Source organism: Cheilinus undulatus, linkage group 1 (assembly GCF_018320785.1).
Source record: "Cheilinus undulatus linkage group 1, ASM1832078v1, whole genome shotgun sequence".
In the NCBI taxonomy this organism is placed as follows: Eukaryota; Metazoa; Chordata; class Actinopteri; order Labriformes; family Labridae; genus Cheilinus; species Cheilinus undulatus.
Window position 1 is genome coordinate 47840592 of NC_054865.1, and position 23480 is coordinate 47864071.

The 23480-nt window shown below is 39.4% G+C and overlaps 1 protein-coding gene across 4 annotated transcripts in view; it reads left to right on the forward strand.

Annotated features, from left to right (window-relative positions):
- Positions 1-23462, forward strand: part of lrp4 (low density lipoprotein receptor-related protein 4) — a 187504-nt gene extending 164042 nt beyond the window's left edge. The window contains exons 17-39 of one of the 4 annotated variants that reach the window (XM_041785250.1): positions 141-349; positions 1102-1183; positions 2084-2189; positions 2281-2482; positions 2702-2891; positions 4322-4453; positions 4929-5069; positions 5157-5243; positions 5322-5493; positions 5795-5957; positions 6703-6928; positions 8806-9109; positions 9229-9447; positions 9662-9796; positions 10275-10383; positions 10679-10871; positions 12986-13099; positions 13357-13468; positions 14846-14907; positions 15597-15684; positions 15917-16058; positions 16296-16357; positions 19334-19467. In XM_041785250.1, the coding sequence (XP_041641184.1) occupies positions 141-349; positions 1102-1183; positions 2084-2189; positions 2281-2482; positions 2702-2891; positions 4322-4453; positions 4929-5069; positions 5157-5243; positions 5322-5493; positions 5795-5957; positions 6703-6928; positions 8806-9109; positions 9229-9447; positions 9662-9796; positions 10275-10383; positions 10679-10871; positions 12986-13099; positions 13357-13468; positions 14846-14907; positions 15597-15684; positions 15917-16058; positions 16296-16337 (3230 nt within the window). In that variant the 3' untranslated portion in view covers positions 16338-16357; positions 19334-19467. The other 3 variants (XM_041785258.1, XM_041785232.1, XM_041785242.1) reach the window with 3 other exon arrangements.
- The last annotated feature ends 18 nt before the right edge of the window (positions 23463-23480 follow it).

Consider the following 23480-nt stretch of genomic DNA (forward strand, 5'->3'; position numbering starts at 1 on the left):
CTTGAATTATTTTGTGTGGATGAATTTTCCCTGTTAGAGCTTGGAGTTGTCTCTGTTTGTCAGTGCTGTTTTGCTGTGTTCACTTTTGACCCCACTGTTAAAACTAGAAGACTGACAGAAGACCTTTGGTCTTTAATCAGGTCTTGACAAGTTCCTGCTTTTTGCCCGAAGGACGGACATCCGACGAATCAGCTTCGACACAGAGGACATGTCCGATGATGTCATCCCTCTGGCTGACGTGCGTAACGCCGTGGCCCTGGACTGGGACGCCAAAGACGGCTACATCTACTGGACAGACGTCACCACTGACTCCATCAACAGAGCGCTGTGGAACGGCAGCAAGCAGGAGGTCAGTGACATGGACCGTGTGACTAAAATCAAGCCTGAAATCACATCAGCAGAATGAGACTTGCAAAAAAGACCTGCTGCAGGGATGAATGAGTATTTTAGAATTATGTAACACTGACATCTACTGGAAAAGATGCGAAAGTACAATGGCAATTCATGCTTCTTGGAGCAAGAGTTCTTCAACTTGCCTAGGAGTCCCTTTTGCGGTTTTTAAAAGTGCTTTTACCTTATAATAAAAACATCTACCTCAGACTAAGAAATATTTGTGTCTTCTTCTGATTTTCTTAATATCAAAACCTAAAGATGGGCAACATTTTCTTCATAAAGTTTGGCATTTTTTATTTTAAGTATCAATCATTAGCCTTATTCATTCATTTCAGTCACTGAATTTTTTAAGAAGGCTTTTACATTTTTTTTTAACAATAATCACCAATAAGAATGGCACTGAACATATTTTCTTCAAATTTTCATGAGTTATTCATTTATTAAATAAATTCTGTCATTTTGTGCATTTTATTTTTTTGATTACAAGATTGCCATAGAAAAAAAGAGCACACCTTTTCTGATATGCAGTTATTAATAGCACCTATAGTGTCCCCAGGCAACCTCCTCAGGGGTCTGGATCCCCACAGTGCCCTGGAGGATGCTGTAGTTTCGTAGTTCAGTTTCTGTTTGTGATATTGTGCAGAATTGTTTTCCCCATAACCAGTTCAGATATTAAAATCTTTATTTCACTGTTTTGTTGTCACCTAGGTGGTGGTGGACACAAGTCTTGAGAGCCCAGCAGGTTTGGCGATTGACTGGGTAACCAGTAAGCTGTACTGGACTGATGCTGGTAAGCAGCTTAGGAAATTTGTGGACAGGAGGTTTTATCATGGCCTAGCATGTCAGAAGCAAAAGCTCTATATTCAGTCAAGAACACTCACATCATACATTTAACCATTATTGCAAAATGGATTTACAGTTTTACTTGACGGAGAAGGCTCTGCTCAATAAATGCTCCCTGGGTTAGCCAAGCAGCATGCTTTGACTTTTCAGGGAGCCCATGGCTAGAAACTCCCTATGGATAGATACATCATTGACAATGCAATAAAATTAGTTCAGAAGAAATTAATCCATAGTAGCATGAATCTGAATATGAGGGTGCAACAAGCTTTATACTATAAAGGAAGAGGCTGGGGTGGAGGAGGTTAAGCTTGCCAACAGCAGCAGCAGCATGATGCATCAGCGTTAATACAAGCAGGGATTATTTCATATTTAAATACACTGCTGTGCTGAGAGAAAGAGCTGTGATTGGCTGTGGGAGCTGGGAGGCAATAATTGGGATCAGCAGGCCGTCAGCTGATCAAGGCTGGGTGTATGGCTACTTTGTCCAGCATGACTAATGATAGGCTACATTTATTAAAAATGGATTGACTGGAAAAAAAAAAACTCCAAGGGGCTCTCTTTAAACAAATAAAGTGCATTTTCCTTCACACCATGGTTATATAGACCTTAAAACAGACTTTGTTGAATTTCAGCATCAAGGCTTGATCAGGAAGTCAAACAGATACAAAGAAACAGTTTGTGTGATTTCCCGATCAAGGCTTGATGTCACATGACTATGCTTTGAAAATAAAGTTAACACTGAAATAATTAAAAGAGAGAGCCTTGATGTTTTTTCTTGTTTGTTTATTAATTCAGCATGTGTTCTTCCTGGACCATACACTAACGTTTGGTGTCTTTGGTTTCTTAGGTACAGATCGCATTGAAGTGTCAAATGCTGACGGCAGTATGCGTACCGTCCTGATATGGGAGAACCTGGACCGGCCCAGAGACATAGTTGTTGACCCGATTGGAGGGTAAGATTATAAAGGCTCCACAAGAGTTATATTAATCTGAATCTTCAGTGTCATTGTTTTTGTTCAAATTTGTGTTGCCGCTTCTCCATAGTTTCATGTACTGGACTGACTGGGGTGCCAACCCAAAGATTGAGCGTGCAGGAATGGACGCCTCCAGTCGCATTGTCATCATCTCATCTAATCTGACATGGCCAAATGGACTCGCCATTGACTATGAGACCAAACGCCTTTACTGGGCTGATGCTGGCATGAAGACCATTGAATATGGAAACTTTGATGGTTCAGACAGACAGGTAAATGCTTTCTAAGCTTTTATAACCTCTGTGTTATCCTCTCAAAATAATGTTTATCATTATTATGACTAAATTGAATTTGAAAAGTTATTGACTTTATAATTAGATAAAGTTTTTTTGTGGTTGAGATTTTTTCTTCTAGTTTTGAAAAACTTCATGCACAGATGTCTAGAAATGTTTACAGTTCTTGTCAAACCTCTACTTCTGTCTTTTCCACAGGTTTTGATTGGCAGCCAGCTTCCTCATCCCTTCGGGTTGACTGTACACCAGGACAAGCTGTACTGGACTGACTGGCAGTCAAAGAGCATTCAGAGCGCTGACAAGCTGACTGGTCTGGGCCGGCACACACTGGCTGAAAACCTTGAAAACCTCATGGACATTCACATGTTTCACCGACTACGTGAGACAGGTCTGTGTGCATTTATAAGCTAGATCAAACCTGTGAGGGTGGAGTTCAATAAGACACTGGAAGAACAGCAACACATTTTCATTTGTCTTTTATTAACTTGCGCTGATACACACCGAAGGGATATAAAGCTGAAGAATTACAAGGTTTAAGAGCAATTCTTAAGCTGACACGGGGGGATATTTACATCTTTGTCTTTCTTTGTTGCCTGTCATGTTTATAATCTAAGCTTTTCAAATTTTATTGGTTTTATAAATCAATCATGCTTAATATAAATTTGGCTTTTAAAAAAAAGTGCAAAAAAACTCTTTGATGTCAAAGTGAAAATAGATTTCTACAAAGTAAAGTCACTTAAATAAAGATATATAAGATAAAAGAAGTGATTGCATAAATATTCACCCCCTTTTAAAGTGACTGACGTAATTCAAAACAGGCCAAGCCAACTGGTACTATTAGTCTCACGATTAGTGAAATTGGGATATCCTGATTCCAGACACATGTGTCTAAAGAGATTGTAGCATAAAGACACGTGTCTGCAAAGTCCAGCCACTGGTTAATCAGTATTCCTGGCTGCCATAACACCATGAAGACAAAAGAACACTCGAAGCAACTCAGAGAAAAGGTTAATGAAAATATAAGTTCAGTTAAATCCATCATCAAGAAATTGAAGGAATATGGCACATGTGTAAATCTGCCTAGATCAGGCTGTCCTCACAAGCTGAGTGACCGAGAAGGAGACTAGTGAGAGGCCACCAAGACACCTATGACTACTGAAGGAGTTACAAGCTTCAGCAGCTGAGATGGGAGGGACTCTGAATGCAAGATTGTGGACTGTGTTCTTCACCAGTCAAAGCTTTATGACAGCCAAAGGTGCATCTACTAAATACTGGCTTTAAGGGGTTGAATATTTATAAAGTCATTAATTTTACCTTACGTATTTTAATTCAATTGATATAACTTTGTGGAAATCTGCTTTCACTTTGAAATTGAAGAGGGTTGTTTTGTGTTTTTTGATGGAAAAAGCCAAACCATATAGACCATGATACATTTTTTAGTCTTTAAAAGGCTTGAACATTCAAGGGGTGAATACTTTTCACAGGCACTGCAATCTATTTAAACCATGGTCACGATTACCTTGAACAGCTAGTATTGGGCAGTGTAAAATCAAAGCTTAACTCTGTAGAGGACTTCACAGAAATCTTAAACATTGAACTAAGATCGTAGCATGAGAAAGCAGCCCCAGAAGATTTAACTAAAGTGTGGAGTTTTCAAGGTTTAATAAAATTTACTGTGGTCTAGATTTGCAAGTTCTGTGTTTTTGTTTATTTCTGCCCCAAATTTCCCTCCAGTACATCTTCAGTCCGTTCCTCTCACCTGTCCCAGAAAGATTCAGTAGGTGACCTGAGTCTACTTTCTTCTATTTCCACCTGTAGTGCATAACCCATGTGCTGTGAATAATGGAGGATGCAGCCACCTTTGTCTGCTGGCTCCTGCTCCCAAAGCCTCCAGCTGTGCCTGTCCCACTGGGATCAATCTGCAGAGCGATGGAAAGACCTGCACACCTGGTATGAGGATAAATAAATTAAAACTTCAGGATTTTAAGAAATATTTGACCTAAAATTTGGAAAGGAGGTCAACTCTGTGGTTTTCTAAATTCTTCAATGCCTTTTTAAAACACTTTTAAAGTTCACTATAAATGCAAACTTTGCTTAAACACCAGGCTTAAACACCAGATGGTGAATCCAAAACCTTAGTTAACTTTTTGGCCAACACAATCCCATTATACCAAATTTCCCCTTCACCTTAGGGGTTTCTGGAAATGTAGTGCCAAAGATGGAAAATCTTCACTTGAAAGGAAAATCCAAGCAAACAAAATAGTGATTTTAACCAAAATCTAACATAGATACAGCATATCTTGCAAAACAAACCTGCCAATAAATGGATAAAGCTAAAAACAATACATTTAGTACCAGTAAGACTAAAGCATGTCAGCCTCTTTGCTTCACTGTCATTTTATGTCATGTTTTGTTTTTTGTGCAGGTATGAGTAGTTTCCTCATCTTTGCACGGAGGACAGACATCAGGATGGTTTCTTTGGATATCCCATACTTCGCTGATGTGGTTTTGGCTGTCAATAGCACCATGAAAAACACTATCGCCATCGGGGTCGACCCCAAAGAGGGTTTGTACATCCTCTCAAAGTTTTAAAATGTCTGTTTTTAAAACAAATTAATGTAAATCAAGTATATTTATTTGGTGCCTCCTGCAGGAAAAGTCTACTGGTCTGACAGCACACTGAAGAAAATCAGCAGAGCCAACATTAATGGAAAAGCCCAGGAAGACATCATATCTACAGGTAAGGAGGGTCACAGAGTTGAAGTTATTCTCCACCTAGTCATTGTGTCATGACTCCATCTCACTGTCTCTCTTTTAGGATTGATGACAACTGATGGCCTGGCAGTGGATGCTGTTGGCAGGAAGATCTACTGGACAGACACGGGGACGAACCGCATAGAGGTAGCTAACCTGGATGGCTCCATGAGGAAAGTTCTCGTCTGGCAGAACCTGGACAGCCCTCGGGCCATCGCACTCTACCATGAAATGGGGTGAGGCTTTGTGTCTAAGTTTTGGAGAGTTTAGGGAAAAAATCTCATTAAACTAGCAAAGCTGATGCTTTCCTTTTGAGGAGATGAAAGCTCATGGTCTTGACCTGTTATGGAAACTATTGTAATGACTATTTTAAAACCTATTTACTTAGGACTCCAGATTTCACATTAACTGATGAAGTATTTGCTGGTTGTTTTGATTCCCAGTGCCCTTATAATTTAATTTATTTCCTACTTTAAGTCTTCTTTTCGATATCTGACTTCTGACCTCGATCATTCACTGTCTTTCTCCTCTCTTCAGTTATTTATACTGGACCGACTGGGGAGAGCACGCTAAGCTAGAGCGCTCAGCGATGGATGGATCGGACCGTGTGGTTCTCATCAGTAACAACCTTGGCTGGCCAAATGGACTCGCCATCGACATGGCCGGCTCACAGTTGCTGTGGGCTGATGCCCACACAGAGGTCAGTAGCGACACATCACAGCTTTACAAATAATCAAACTACATTAAGGCTGCTTGATTTTGGCAAAAATCCTTCTCACAGTTATTTTGATTGTTACTGAGATCCCAGTTATTAAGCTCAATGGCTCGTATACCACTTTCAGTGTAAAAAGGAAAAGGAGAGATGAAGAAGTGGCTGAATCAAGGTGTTGTCTTTAACATGCGAATCTATAGGAGGTTGTATTACCCGTTTTGTTAGCCAACGGCTGCCTTTCTGTGAACTTCTGTAGTGCTGATGCTTTTCCATCTAACCAGCGAATGTGCCATACCTCCCTCTGCTCCTCACTTAAATTAAAATGAGAGCTGTTATGGTGCAAGGAGCGGAGCACGTGCTGTGCTGCACAAGGAGAGAGGGTACGCATCTTTTACCACAGATGAAATAACCTATGGACAAAACAAGAGTAACACGGCATGTGGCACAGTAAACAGTTGATTTTGATGATGATCTTGTTTTCATAATTGTGTGAAGCTCAATTAATTTGATTATTTTACAAAGACTTTAAGGACTTGTATTGGCTGTTATTTGCATTCATTTAAGGTCACTGGATCATAGAGACAATCCTTAATGATAATAATCATCTTTATCTGTATATTACTGTTGCTGTGAAACTATGCAGATCTTCAGATTGAAAAACAGTAAAATCCTTTTAGCATACAAAAGGAAGTAAACTAAGTCCGGTCCCTCTCATCTCTCTGACCCTCTCCAGCGTATTGAGTCATCTGACCTAAACGGGCAGAATCGCCGCACCCTGGTCACTCCAGTCCAACATCCGTATGGGTTAACCCTGCTGGGGTCCCACATCTACTGGACCGACTGGCAGAGCCGCAGCATCCAGCGAGCTGATAAGAACACAGGGACCAACATCATCACTGTGAGAGCCAACCTGCCAGGCTTGATGGACATCCAGGCTGTGGACAGGGAGAGACCACTTGGTGAGTTTGTCAACATTTATACCCCTAATTTGGGCCCTAATTCTGGAGAACTCTAAACAAATATCTGTCAAAATCATCTAACCTCTTATTGTAGGTGTCTGTGAGGCAGTTGCATTATATCTTAAGTGGCGTTTGAAGAAAATAGTCCCTTATGTTGGGCTTTGGGTGAAATATTTTCAGAGGAAAGTCTATGATACAAAACTTAAACTGCACAGTGTGGTTTTTAAAGGATATCAGCGTTTATTTTGTTCATTATGGGATGTGAAGGATCCAGTGTTTTTGGAGTTTGATGCCAGAAAGTGGTTTGCAGTTAGGATATCTACACACTACTGCTTTATTTAACAGCTCTTTTTGTACTGGCTAGGGTTGTTCAGCTCTAGCCAGCATTTTATCTGCAACTCATATAAATCATAAATCATACCATAATCACCACTCTTTGTCCAATTGGCTGGTTCTTCTGTTTACCTGATTATAGTGTTTCTTTAAAGGTATATTGTTGAGCTTTTCAGGGGATCGGTGAGTGATTATATGTTGCCTGAAAAAAGTTAGGCATCTGAGTGTAGACAGAAATCTGCTGTATTTTCACACTGATTCGGGCAGTTACCTGATGTTGTGTCAGAGTTATGTGAAAAAATAAAAAAGATAGATTTCCTATCCTATATGAAATTATCATTCTCACAAATTCAGATTTTGGTTTGTTCCACTGCAAGGCAACATATAACATGCAGTAGAACACATTTCACAGAAATCCAAAACATACAGGAAATGGGTGGTTGAATGCAAACATGTATGAATGAATTAGGGTTGCCCTGATCATGTCTTTTTTGCTGTTGATATTGATGAGATAATCTACAAGTAAGATGGAGTGATACCAATCATATTTATTATCAGTAGCTTGTTTAGTAGGTTGTCTGTTTACTTAGCTTTGTAGTGGTCTCTGACTTCCTACAGGTGGCAGCATTACCTGCACAAAAGTCATCCTTTTTCATTCTGCAACATGCTTTTACTTCCTTTGTTCAACAGAGCTGAACAGAAACCTCCCTAGAAACAATGCAACAAGTATCCTACAGTAAGGACTAAGGCTGAACAATATTTATTTTACCTGAAATGTTATGTTTACACATTAGGGAATCTGCCAAGTGTCAAATTCTTTAGAATAGATTGCATAAAATCCTACTTTCCTTATTTTTGTTTATATTTGTCCCAATCAAAATGAGATTAAAAAAAATGGCCATTCCCTTCAATACAGCAGTTCATATCACATTTGCAATATGACTCAAAATAATCACGTTTTTCACTTTATTTTTTTGGAAACCGCTCTGCACTAGTAAGGATTGCTGAATTACTCATTGTGATGATTCATTCATTTAATGTGTTTATTCATTTGAATTTTTCAAGCCTATTCAGTAGACTAAACATACAAAACAATTGATGCAATTATTGTAAATTGCTAATAAACAAGCATATTTCATCGCCAAACAACTTTATCATTATTTTATTGAAGTTTGTCGCCTAAACATAAATTGCCTTTTCCGTAGTTGTATTTGAACATCCAAATGATGTGTTATGGTCATTTTACCAACTGGACCTCAGTGTAATCCTAAGATTTAACAGCCATATAAAGACAGAATCAGCCTAAGGATTTTAGTCCAAAGACGGTGCTACATTTGGTAAGTCCTGATGTGCTTTCTAGGCTAGAGGCTCTGTTTTCCAGCTGATCTTCCAATCACATATTTGGAAAAAAGGAGTAATAATGATTGGTTCCAATCATTCAGGGCAACTCTACAATGAATGATAAGGCTATATCTTAACAGATAACAGCAACTGTTTTTTTTCTTATCTCTGTTTCTCAATCCTTTGTTCTCTGGCTTCTCCAGGTTTTAACAAATGTGGGAAGAGGAATGGCGGCTGTACTCATCTCTGTCTGCCTCGTCCTAACGGTACCTCATGTGCCTGTCCCACTGGCATCCTGTTAAAAGGAGACGGCAGGTCCTGTGACGACTCACCAGAGACGTATTTACTCTTCTCCAACCGTGTCAGCGTGCGCAGAATCTCCCTGGACACCAACGACCACACAGACGTGCACGTACCAGTGCCTGAGCTGCACAACGTCATCTCACTGGACTACGACAGCGTGGACGGAAAACTTTACTACACTGACGTCACGCTGGATGTCATAAGGTGAAAACTTCAACCACGTCAGCATGCAAACATCAAGCACCGTATCTACGTCTTATTATGATTATTTGATTTGTACGCAAGCTGGCCCATCTTCTAATGTAGATGTTAATGTGTTTTAGGCGTGCAAATCTGGATGGTACTGGCATGGAGACGGTGATTAGCCAGGGTCTGAAGACCACAGATGGGCTGGCTGTGGACTGGGTAGCAAGGAACATGTACTGGACTGACACAGGCAGGAACACCATCGAGGTTGCCCGCCTGGATGGAACGAGCCGCAAAGTCCTGGTCAATAACAGTTTGGATGAACCGAGGGCAATTGCAGTGTTTCCAAGCAAAGGGTGAGAGAGAGACAGGAACTAGGCTTCACTTTAAAATCTGATTCAGGGTTTGAATCCTAAATATCATCCAGATGTTCCTTAAGGGTAATGAACTTTTTCAAACTGTGTAAAGGTGCTTTAATGGTAGTTAATGAACTTTTTCTGTGATCAGTAAAAAACACCAGTTAGTTTGGGCAATAGGAGGCCTTCTCACCTGTTCTGCTCCTCTCTGCAGGTTTCTCTTCTGGACTGACTGGGGCCACATCGCAAAGATTGAGCGGTCTCACCTGGACGGCTCAGACAGAAAAGTTCTGATCAACACTGACCTGGGCTGGCCAAATGGTCTCACGCTGGACTACGACACCAGAAGGTCAGAGAGAGAGACTTGTGTGTGGAAGGAGTTGTATGAGTTATTTTTTGTTCCAAACAGAAGTCTTGCAATAAAGACAAAATAAGATATGATGAGCATTTTATGATCTGATGATCTCTGGGATGAAATCAGATTACCATGATATTATCAGGTATATCTGCAAGACAAGGAGAATCCTTAAGATGGTACATCTGATGATTTGTTATACAGTTATATTAGGGCTTAACAATACTGGAAAAACTGACATTATTATAGTTTTATTTTTGTGATATGTATTGCAGATATATTGTATCGAAAATGAAAACATACCAGATAAAAGCAGTGTCTTTATATACATTAGTCAATTTAATTGAGCCTATTCCAGCTGTGATTGGGTGAGAGCCAGGATATACAAGCTAAATTGTCCTCAGTTCTTATAGAAAAGAAAATACTGGATCTTGAAATTTAATTGATTCAAACTGATGATTTCTCTTTGCAGGATTTTCTGGGTGGATGCCCACCTGGACAGGATCGAGAGCTCTGACCTGAACGGGAAACTGCGTCAGATCCTCGTCAGTCCAGTGTCCCACCCGTTCGCTCTAACTCAGGTAACCCCCCGCCCCTCCTCGTCTTCAGCTGTCAATCACTGGGCTGACCCTTCCTCCTGGCTGCCTCCTCCACTCACCTGCTCTCTTTCACTCATTGGCTCACCGTGTGACTCTCAGTGGTCGTCTCTTCGTCCTCCAACTCATACTGAACTCATTCGACTTAACCATTTCTTTACTTCCCTTCCACTCTGACCCTCATTTTTCTTCCTCCTCTCTCCCTCCCCTTTCTTCCTCCCATACCCCTTCTCCTTGTCTGTGTTTTCCTCTCCTCTCTTCTTCTCCCTCGTTTCCCCAGTTGAAGCCGGTGTCCTCCCCTCTAACTCCTTTCTCCCGACTCTCGCAGCAAGACCGCTGGATCTACTGGACGGACTGGCAGACTAAGTCCATCCAGCGGGTGGACAAACATACTGGACGTAATAAGGAAACCGTGCTGGCCAACGTGGAGGGCCTCATGGACATCATAGTGGTGTCACCTCACAGACAGACAGGTAGGAGACTCTTCTAATGCCTTCAGGTGGCATGGGATAGGCTGAAAGCCCGGCTCTGTTTGTTAACATGTCTTAAAGGACACTGATGAGGGTGGTACCATGGCTTGTATATAAGCAGATGGATGTAGCTTCTCTGTTTCAATGGCAAAGCCAATGTAAAATTGTCTTAAACTACATTCTTTCTTCTATTAGGGAGAATCTGCTCTGAGCCAAATGGAAGAATGATCCCTGTATATCTTACTTGATTGAAACATTTTTCTAATGGGTGATCATGAGCATGGTTGCTAGATCAGAGACTTCTTGAAATACAGTGTTGTGTTAATTTAGTCGACTTAAGACCAAGCAGTATGTATCCATCATATGTAAAAGGTCACTTTCTTTGAGACGGTGCTTTCCAAAATCCCAAACTTAAGGCTTTAGAACAGGAGTTTATTTACCCATGACTGGCATCATAATGGCTAAATCCACTCCTTTTTTATGAATTTAATTTTTGGCCTTTTAATTGCTTTATTTATTTATTTATTTATTTATTTATTTTTTACCAATATAAGGTCAAGATCAGGAAGTGAACCTGCAATCACTGCTAGATATGTTTTCATGAGCGGTTTGGTTGAGTTCATTTTGGTTCTGACCTGTATGAATGGGAGTTTTGCATTGTGTGGTAAACACTAGTCATTAGGGTTAGGCTGCTCTTACCTTATCTGTGTTTGAATCTTGTTTGGGATTTAGCAGGAATGTATCTACAGACTTGGAAGCCTCCTTTTGGGCTTCATGTGTTTTGTCGGTCTCACATTTTCTGTGTCGTTTGAAGAAGTATCCACCTCCGTGTGAAACGGAAAAATTACTCAGACAAACTTTACAAAGAACTCTCTGGGTCACCTTGCACTTGACTCACCCATGAAAAACATGCACATAAACATCAGGAAACCTGATTTTTTTGGCGACATATTGATGTTGACCATCAAGGAAACCGTATCGATCTCTGTCAAGTCCGCATATTCCTAATTAGCAGTCATGTGGCACTGAAAGTGGCGTCAGTGCAAACCCCTAGTGGAGGAGAAGCCATGGACTGGTTTGTGCCTGGGGCAATCTACGTAGGGGGTACAACATAACTGTAAGCAATCTGCACCCCACTTATAGGAAGATTTATCAGGATAAACTTATGAAGATAGACAGACCTGTAAAAGAAAGGAGGTTTGACCAACACATAGCACTCATGCACCTGATATGAACGTTGTGATCGTGCAAAGCAGATCTGATATGCACCCAGTATCAAACAGACATTACATCCTCGCCCAGCGAGTAAAAAGTAAGGGTATGGTCAGCTATGGAAACATAAGTCTGTTCAGGATTCACTGTGTCAGACCACTGGTGCCTGCTCTACCAGTTAAGCTAACCTGGCATCTCCTACTTCCAATCTTCACGGGCTAAAACCACAGTTTTTGAAGAAATAAGCAACAAACTGACAAACGAAACACACAAATTGAACCCCTAACCCTAACCCTAACCCATTGTTTGCCATTTTGAATTTGAAACTTTTAAGCTTTTCCTGATAACACTGTGACCACACACTAAAAGAAGTTTTGTGATTCTTATAATTACTAAGCAGCAGCAGCCTTCAAAATTAAATTATATTTAATCTGTTTGTTTTATATTCTCAACAAAATCAAAACCACCTTAATCACTTCAGTTTCTTTGTCTCACTACGGGACTCCATTTAAATGAAACACTAAAATAAGCAGCCAGATGGATTTATAAGATTGTTAAAATAAAGCTGGTTTTAAAAGCTTTAATCTGACACTTTGCTGCTGGGACAGACAAATAAAATCTGATCTAAGTGGTTCTAATATTAATCTGCTTAACATGATGGATTTGTTTGAGCTTATTTATGTAAATCAAAAGTATTTCAGCTCGTCTTTCCTTGTAAATTAGTTTCTTTTTCATCTAAGCTTTTAACAAACATCCCTGCAGTACTGTTTAACAGAGCTGGGGCCGTTTTTTTCTGTTTCATCGTGCTCTTACTCATCACTGATGTAAAACCTTTAAATGTTGTTTGTCTTCAGCTACAAGTCTCTGACTGTTTGGTCATGAATGTTCCCTCTTCTCTCATGTAGGTACTAACCTTTGTGGAATAAATAATGGTGGCTGTACTCACCTTTGCTTCGCCAAGACCAACAGTTTTGTATGCGCCTGTCCTGATGAACCAGATGGACGACCCTGCTCCACCAGTAAGTAAACTCTGTGATTGTGCAGTTTGGGCCTGTTGAAGTATCGGCTCAGTTTTGATGCTTCCCTTTAGGCTGCCTTAATGTAGTGTATGTGGAAGAATTATCACTTCCACCATTATCCCAAGTAGAAAATAATTTAAATTTACAAAGTTATGATGGTAAATCATACCATGATATGAGAAAATATCTAAATTAACTAAAAAAAAACACTAGTAGTTTCTGCTACTTCTGCCTCTAATCAGCACTTGTTTCATCAGTTTCAGGTTATGTCCCTACATCACCTGCCAAAGGGACCAGCAGCACTCCGGTTCCCAATAAGATCCCCAGAGGTCCGACAGAGACTCCACACAGAGGACCCATACTCGTCAAGTATGACTCTTTTTGTATTTGATTCATTTTAAATTCAAATGTTTATTGTTGTCATCACACTAAGAGCACACTCACACTAGGTCTAGTTGCTCCATACTCCATATTTTGGATTTATCTCATACAAAATGAAACATTTCAAGCCTTTTTTTAATCTTGATGGTTACGGCTCACAGCACACAAAAATCTAAAATCCACTGTCTCAAAATATTAGAATGCTGTGTACAAGTCCAATTTGCAAATATTTCCTGAGTCTTTATTCTCTCACTTTGGTTCAGTACACTCAACCACAATCATGGGGAAGACTGCTGACTTGATAAATGTCCAGAGGACAATCATTGACACCCTCCACAAGGAGGGTGAGAACAGAAGGTCTTTGCTGAAAGGGCAGATTGTTCTCAGAGGCTGTATTAAAGCTTATTTATGGAAAGTTGACTGGCGGGGAAAAGTGTGGTAAGAAAGACATAGTCAGCTAAACCAGAAACATGGTGTTACTGTGCTTGATTGGCTAGCCAACTGGTCTGACCTGAACGCTGTAGAGAATCTCTGGGGAAATGTTAAGAGGAAGATGAGAGCCACCAGACAACAATCCAGACAAGCTGAAGGCTCAGCAGTACCACAGACTGATTGGCTCCATGTCATGTTGCATAGATGCAGAAAGCTGTGCAAAAGGTGCTCCACCCATTACAGAGTACATACATGAGCACAATTCTCCAACATTTCTGTATTATGAATGATTTTTAAAGCTGGTGTCTTGTGATATCCAAATCAAATGAGGTAGTGTTTTTTGTGTGCTGTAAACCATTATCATCCAGATTAAAACAAAAAGTCTCGAATTATTTTAGTTTGTAATGATGAATCTAGAATATATGAAAGTTTCATTTTTTAAAATAAATTGCAGGTAAAAAATTAACTTTTTCACAATATTCCTTTTTTTTTTTTTTGCTTGATTGGGCTCTCAACTGCAGGTTGTGCATTGAAAGCAGCATTATTGGTATAATTGTCATCCATGCAATAGGCAATATTCAACCTTATAGTCTTGTAAATTTACAACTATTTTTTCTCAACTATCAACCAGCCCTCTGTTACTAATATTATTTTTTAGAGTGGCTCTAATATGCTGTTGTAAACTACTTTAAAAGACTTTGTCACAAATATGAATTTGAGGGTGCTTTTTCTGTCTTAAAAATATTCCGTGTGTTCTCAGGAGGAGAATTTTCTCATCCCATAGAGGAGAGTTACGTAAATGTTGTTCTTAACAGAAAACAAAAGAAAATATTAAACTCCTCTTAAAGGTCCTCCTGAGATCATATTAAGTGATATTCCAATTATGAAAAGTAAAATAAACTGCTCAAGCTCATTTTCTGTGATTTTTCACAGTTGCACTGATAAAAACCTGAATGACGGAGGCTGTATAAACGACGTGGTGACAGCTCCTCATGGTAAGTATATTAAAAGGTTCTTGATTCAGCAGTAAGCATATTCAGTATAGTTTAAAGGAGCAGTCTGACATTTAGGTGGAGCTTTGCTTAACTCCAAAGGTTTAAAGAAATGGTTCCCAAACCTGGGGTTGTGAGTCCTTTATGGTGGAGTTTCAAAGGAGGATTGGACTTTGCCCACTTTGAGTTTGTCAAAAATTGATCTGCCTGTTTTAATGAAAGCATACTTAACTGAATTGTTCAATTATAGGTTGATTCATGTTTCCTCACTCAACAATATCTGGCTTGATCAGCTACATGTCTAATATAGACTCTAAACAAAACTGATGCTGTTTATGTTGATTCCTGATGCTGTTTATGTTGATTCTTGTCAGCAGTACTTTCATCAGAAGGTTTTTGATGCCCTGCATCATGTTTCTGACTTAAAATCAAAGAAAACAGACACTTTTTTTTTTTTGCCCTTTTGGTTTTGGCTGTTTTGTTAACGTGGAGCTCTCTTGATTACATTGTGGAGTTAACTTGGCATAACTGAAAAGCTTTGGACTCAAATGTCAAGATTTGGATCAACAACACTTCTAAGTACCCATGTATAGAGGTTTTTAACTGAAAAAATTGGTCTGGGGTTTAGATACTCTAACTAAAGCCACTGGAATACATTTATAAGCTTCTAACATCTGTGTCATCTTTTAAAGGAGAGGGACTTCATATCAGCTATGTGATTGGTGGAGTTCTGACCATCCTGGCGATCCTGATCCTCATTGCTGCTTTGATCATTTATAGGTCAGTTCAGTTCATTCTTTTTAGTTTTAGTGTAATTTACTTACACTCATCCTACCCCTCACATAGTTTGTCCATGTCTGTGTGTTTCTGTAAAGCATCCTTGGGTTTCTTGAAAGGCGCTATATAAATTCAAGATATTATTATTATTATTATTATTATTATTACATGTAAATGTTTTAGATTGTTCGATGTGTTAACCATGTGCTGTTTCCCTCCTGTTTTTGATCAACAGACATAAAAAGTCAAAGTTTGCTGATCCTGGAGTGAGTAACCTAACATACAGTAACCCCTCGTATCGGACGTCCACACAAGAGGTCAAGATCGAGGCGTCGCAGAAGCCTCCAATATACAACCAACTTCGATATAAGAAAGAGGTAACACACAGTCTGAACAGTGAAGTGAAAATGTTTTTCCTGTAACAGATAAATGGATTTTAGGTAAATCCATTATGTTTTCACAGATCACAGACAATGTAGGTGTAAGCTGGATAACCGTAGAGACAGTGATGTCGCTGTTTGTCTCTGCTCAGTTTGATTTTGCTGAAACATTTTATGAAGCAGGATACAGACACCAGCCTTCATCTTTTCTCCCTCTCTCTCTCTTCGCTGCAGCTCTCTCATCCCTACAACTCCCTCTCTCCCTTTATCTTTTGACCCACTTGTACCGTGGAGAGGTAGTTACACAGCATGGAAGAGTTGTGTCCTTTCCTGTTGTGTTTTTTTCTGACTTGTCCTCTGCTTTTTTTGTTTCACTGCATGCTTAATGCTTTCCAAAATTAACCTATTTGCTCTTTGGTGCCGTGGCAGAGCTCTGTGATCAGTAGCACGTAGGTGCTTAATATTACTTATTGCTTTTTTTTTGTTTAAGCAGAAAAAGATTCTTTTAATTTAATTGTTTTTGTTCAAGTTGCTACATGTATTACAGCTCAATCAATATATCTGTTGGCCTTCACGAGGCCAAAATTGACTTAACAAAGGGATACATCCAACACGTGCCAACATGGAAACGTTGTAACAGAATTTCTGATGCAGAAAAAATGCTTTAGGGAATTTTGAAAAAGATTTATTTTTTAGATTGTCCAGCAGAGTGCGCTACATCTTAGTACTTCATAATACTCTCAGGACTGTCTGCAGCACATGTAGCAGAGCAAAGCAAGCACTTTTATATATGAACCACTTCTTACACTGTATTCCACCTTTCCTGTAAATTTAATTTGATTTCCTGATCAGTGCAATCCATTTAGCTGACTGCTAATAAAAATAATTGTTAACTATTAAAGGTGGAAATGTACACTGCTGCTGGGCTGCTTGCAGGCTGATTTCATGCTGGAAATGACAAGATGCTGTTCAAAGTATTCCTCTAACAACAGAGTGAATAGTTTGAACACTAGTATAGTAAAGGCACTTTACCATAAGTCCATTTAAGATAGGAAAATCGCATCATCTCCATATTTAAGGTATGAGATAAAATGCATTTATATCTTGTGTGATATGTTTCATGGAACAATCTTGCACCACGGTGCATTGCTGTGGATTCCACTCCAGATTACACAGTGTAACAGAAAGCAGTGTTTCTTAAAGGTAATGTTATACCAGAAGAAAGCACAGATTTATGACTGAAGAGCCAGCTAGCCGTGCATGGGTTGTGTGTGAAAGTGACATTTTGCTCAGGAGTGTTGTGCAGTGGGTTACAGGTGAAACTTTTACAGTTTTGGTGTTGTTTTTTTAATCAGATGTAAGGATTTTTAACACTTAAATGGACTATTTAACCCAACTAGCTGTAATTTGTTTCACACATCCATCTGGAAAACCTCTGATAGACAGCGTTTGGGAAAAGGCAGAGCCTTTGAAAAAAAAAACTCGGATGGTGATTGGATGAACGTCCTGTCACACCTTTACGGGCCAATCAGAGCAACAAAACACTGACGTTGTAGCTGCTACCGAGGTGTGCATGTGGCTACCGAGGGATAAACTCCATATAGAACAGCATAACGCGAACCATGGCGACTGTAGACATGTCAGTACATGACTTTTGTCATTTCTGAATAGAAAACAACTCAGTGCTGTTCTTTGTTCTCCTTTAACGAAAAATGTTGTCAAGTTCTGATAAAACTGGCACTTTAGCAGCATCCACGCTAATCTCTTTGGCCATAACTGCACCGGCTCCTTGTTGCTACTCACTTATATCACGACTTCACCGAAAGTACTGCCCCTTGTTACTGATTAGTCCTGTCACTTTCTAACCAGGTCCAAACAGTTCAGACGGGAGCTTTGCAAGATGGATTCGCCAGTGAAAAACACGGAAACGAGCGGATCCATCTGCTTTGCAAGATTAAAGATGGTTAGGGTTTAAGAATGGATCATGTCAAGAGGAAGGAAAAGAAGGGATTGAAAGAAAGCCAGAAACATGCATTAAAATGCATATTAATATCCATGCTGGGTATTTGGATACCAAGCGGTAATCCTTAATCAGAGCTGTAAAAAGTACTCACATCTGTACTTAAGTAGAATTACAGATATTTGTTTGTAAAAATTCTGGTAAAAGTAGAAGTACTGGTTCGACTCTAACTCAAGTAAAAATACAAAAATACAGGCTCTGAAATGTACTAAAGTACAAAAGTAAAAATGATAAAGAATACTTCTTTTGATCATTCTGAAAATTTTAAAAATAGCTGTAGGACATAAAATAGGATAGTTTTCTTCTGTTGTTAACAACCTGCACAGTGCTGATATAGAGAAAAAAAAAACACTAGACACAGTCTAGTTTTTCTGCCAGACAAATTTCAACAGAACAATTAAGACTGAACTTCCTTGTCCTCTTTCCCAATATTTCATGTCTCTCTTCAGCTATTCTATCTAAATAAAGGCAAATATTTTTCTTGATATAGGGAATATTTGGAGGTCTTTTTAAGAGGCTTGGACCATGCTGTTTAGACCAGGCATAATACAGACTTCTTGGGTAATAAGGGATGCTATGTATTCACTTTTGGTATCTTATTTGCATTTAGTATACAAGTTTACACCTTAAATGAATATAACTTGAGATCCTTCAGAACCTGAGGCACCAGGTAGCTGCCTACCTTTGCCTAATGGTGGAATTACCTTTGGCTGCTGGTTTCTTTTTGACAGCTTTTCTCCCTGATTTTTTCATAAACATTCATCTAAAGGTAATAATGAAATACTATTAAGTAAATAAATCTTGTGAGCTTCTGATTAGATTGCAAATCAATATAAGACAACAAGTAACCAGCGAGGTCATAAATAAAGCAGGGTAAGCCTGCGAGCCATGATCATGATGTTTGGGTTGTTATTTGCATAAAAAGTGGTCAAGTGGGTTTCGATTGCTTGTAGTCATTGATCATGTAGTGGTTGTCTTAGTTAATTTAAAGTGTGAACCGCAAGCAAGTGCAGTCAATTTGGTGTCTGATTATCCAGCAAAATATAAGTGTGTGGTCTAATAAACAAGGAAAGCCAGGCCTTACCTTCATGGCTCTATTTGAGTGATAACGCTAAAACCTAATGGTAATAATTTAAAAAAAAATCATCACAACTTAGTGTTTAGTTTGGATGAAGAATAACTCAGATTTTGATATGTTTTGCTGTTAAAACCAACCCTGACTGATCTATTTATTTTGTCCACTGGTTTCCAGGGGGGCGTGGACGGAGGCTACACCAAGGAGAAGATCCGCATCGTGGAAGGCGTATGCCTCCTGTCCAATGAGGAGCTTTACTGGGATGACCTAAAACAGATCAAGCCGTCTCGAGGCGGCCTGCACACCTGCATGCGCACGGACACCGTGTCCCTGCAGGCCAGCAGCGCTTCGCTAGACGACGGCGAGACGGAGCAGCTCCTCCAGGAGGAGGCGTCCGAATGCTCCTCCATAACCACCCTGACCCCTTCAGCTATCACCCCGCAGCGTCACGCTCATCACACCCTGCCTGACACCGGCTGGGCCTCCTCGCGCAAGCCCTCCACGGAGAGTGAAGTGTGAGGGAGGCCTCCCCCTTTCACCCATGCTTTATAATAACCTCCATTACATAATACAAACACCTGTATTTATAGCTGGTACAGACACAATGACAGAAATACTGTAGGTACAAACACAGAACTGTTGCAAACGTAGAGTTACGGTACTACAAACCTGGTTACACTCAAATAAGCTCACATAAACACACTTCCTGTCTCTGAAACTGGGCTCCGTCCTACCTGTGCACACACAAGCAAACATACACATGCAGTACAGTCCTCAAACAGAACCCTCAATGCGACTGCCTGTAGGCAACATGATAAACTAATGAGCATGCTGGAATAAGAAGGCAAAAGACTCTGGGGAGGAAGCAAACAGAGAGACACAAAGCGTAATCTGGAGCCTTTTTCAAGGATGCAGACTCTGAATGCAGCAAACGCTTCTCTGTGTTCATCTCCACCATCATGTTTTGTGGACTTCTTTTTCCCCTGGACAAAGCTGAAACAACATACTCCCTGGATGACGTAACCTCGATGCTCTCTCTAATGCCACTCATGACTTTATGAACTCTATTTATGAACGTTTTTGTACTTGCCGAGTGGGTTTTGGCGAGAGTGTTGTGTTAGAACTTTATTGCAGCAGGACCCGGGTTTTTAAAAGTTGTATTTATGACAGTGCCAAAGGGTGGGGCTTCACAGAGTCTCAATGCTTCTCTCTGCATTAAAACATCAATAGATATATATATATCGTAATTCACAGGATGTTTATTTTGTTTGACTTTACAACCCACCAGTGGGAGACCTCATGATTCCTCATTTTACAGCCTTTTACAGGTCAAGGACTTACTGTAGCTTATACTGGAAGTCCATTCATTCTCTGCAAAACTAACCTGAGAGGAGCCTTTTGTTTTTCTTTTTTATGTTTTAATTCAACCATTGTTGATCCTCTGGCTTAGCAGGAAAAAAGTCAGTATGAAGTAACAGCCTAAGTGCCAAACATTTTGTTCTTTTCTTCTCTCAGCTGCATATTTATTTTTCTCAGAGGTTTTAAAATGTTCATGATGGTTGTTTTACTTGGGTTTGGTCACCCAAATCTCAGAAAAACATTTTCTTTGATATTTACCACAAAGTCTGTTTTAGCCATGCAGATAGTTTTGGTTTGACATGAAGAAGTGTCTTCATTCAAGGTGTATCTTCTGTCCAAAAAGCTATGGGTTTCCTCTGGAACTGCTTTTAAATCTAACAGAAAACAGAAATGATCCACAGTTTCAGAAAAGTTCTGCATCAGACAGTGTGTTGCTAACTATGACTGTGCACACAGATTGACAAAAACAACTGAAAATGTTCCTGTACATGTGCCAGGTGATGCACATGTGCACATGCACTTTCTTCAAGGTGGTGAGGTGTTAAAATAAAAAATGGCTAATGCAATGCCCATTTCAAAACAAAACGCACATTTTTACATGAAATTGTTGTGTTAACATGAAAAAGGAAATATTTATCCTTGGGTTTATTCACAAGGTAAAGGGTTATCTTTGACAGCACTTAATATTAAAGTTTTAACTACAATTTAACAAATTTGACAATACGTGCTGAGGTAATCAGAAAGGTCTTTAGCTATAATCTCAGCCTTCTTAAATGATGTAAAAGGCATTTATCCATCCCTTTCAATTTTATACTTTGCGAATTTGCCCTAACATGTACTCTGACTGTAAAGATGTGTCTTTTAATAGAACATAAAACTAGCAATGATTTTAAAGACAAAATACTTCCCTTTTTATGTTAACAAATTGATTAAATTGACTGATATCATGCTTTAAAAAATCAAATTCTCAGGCTAGTTTCCTAAATATTTGCAATACTAGAAATGACCACTTCTTTCTTTCATCATAATCCCCAACTTTATTGTCAACGACCACTTTATTAGGTATATCCGTTCACCTGCTCATCGATGCAAATATCTAGTCAGCCAATCACATGGCAGCAGCCAGTGCACTTAAGCATGTAGACATGTAGACGATATGCTAAAGTTTAAACCAGGCATCAGATTGAGGAAGATGTCATTTCTGTGATTGTACCCTGCCATTCAAATGTTGCAACAGACATTGAGACTTATCAGACCAGGCAATATTTTTCCCTTCTTGTTTGTACAGGTTTAGTGAGCAAACACAAGCCACAGTTTTCTGTTCTAAGATGGGACTACGTGCACCATACCTTGACCCCCAAACGGTAATGGTTCAGGATGAATGCAAATACCATTACACCCTTAATTCTTTGTAAGCCCTTGAGATGGTGGTGTATGAAAATCCCAGTAAATCACAAGCTAGCTTGGCTGCAGACCACTGCTGTCAGGACAGAAATATACTCTTAAAATGAAATGTGATTACACCTCTGGACAGGATTAGGGTTATGGGAGGGTGGGTTAGGAACAGCCTGAAGTAAAGCTGAAAGCCTCTTGCTTTTATTACAAACTTTATGCAGCTTACCACAAAAGTAACTATTCTGACCTGCAAAATCTAATTGCAAAAATATAGCTGACTAAACAGCTCTTCTTCCAGCTTACATAGGTAAAGACAGCCACTGTTCACTACTTTTAAAACAGAAAATGCATCATAACAGCAACTTTCATCTCTTCGTCCTGACAGAGGTGGCCTGCAGGAAGGGGGATCTGAGAGTGGCAGGCTGCAGCCAGTTTGAGCCTCAGCGGATCTCTCACACTATGCCTACATGTCTAAATGTTTTGGTTGCTGCCATTTTTTTTTTTGCCTGATTGATGGCGTAAGTTTGAGTGGAAAATAGGTGGACAACTTGGCACAAAGAACTAAAAGTTTCTGCATGGCTAAATGCTAAATAGGTAAAGAGATCATTCTAGTTTTCACCAGTCATCTTTGAATCTGTAAAGCAACCATGTAGTTGCAGTTTCTGCCACAGTACGGTAAAAGTAATGGATACCTTAGGAACACTGTGCATGTCTGACCCATCAGACTATGAGGGTTTTAGTTTAGAAATATATCACTGACAACTTACTGAAATGACTTTAATACAAGTAAAGATATTATGAATTGCTTTAACGTTTAGAGTACCATTCTGTTTGTTGTTAAATTGTGGTACGAGGAAATTATTATATTACTATATTGACAAATGTATTGGTTAGACTTAACAGAAGTTTGAAGTATCTGCTACAAGCTCAGCAGTTTGCTGATTTGCTGCTAGACGAAGCACTGAGGCCAATGATCGAGGGTCTTGGCAGCTACATATCTACGGTCTCCGTCGATTGGTTGACAGTTGGCCTTCAGAGCATCACAACGACCCTGTAACCAATCACCCTCTGGCTCACAGTCCCTCCAACTCTGCTGCAGGAATGCTAAAACTGTACAGATTTATCATGCGGATAAAAGCATTTAAACATTTCTATTGAAGATATTTCGTTGATTAAGTTGTATAGTCTTTTGTACAAAGGGATTTCATGACCGTTTTTAGACTTGTGTTAATTTACTCACTGGAGAAGAATTTTTTTTTTTTTTCCGCTGGATTATTTTAACCACTGTGTTTCCAAGCCTTGTAAATGATAGGGAAGATGCCAGTTATTTAATAGTGCTCTTTTTATCTTATGAAATACTGGTCGCGTATAGCTGTTGTAAAGTTAACAAAAAGAGGTATTTATGATTTCTGTTTGGTTGTCACTTGATGTGTAAATATGAAAAGACTGTATATGTATTTCCATGGCAGTACTAACAAGCTGTGTTGTGTGATATAGTGAATTATCCCTTTGCTATCTTTTAATATAAAATTGCATTTGCATTTCAATGAAACTTCTGGACTCACTCGTC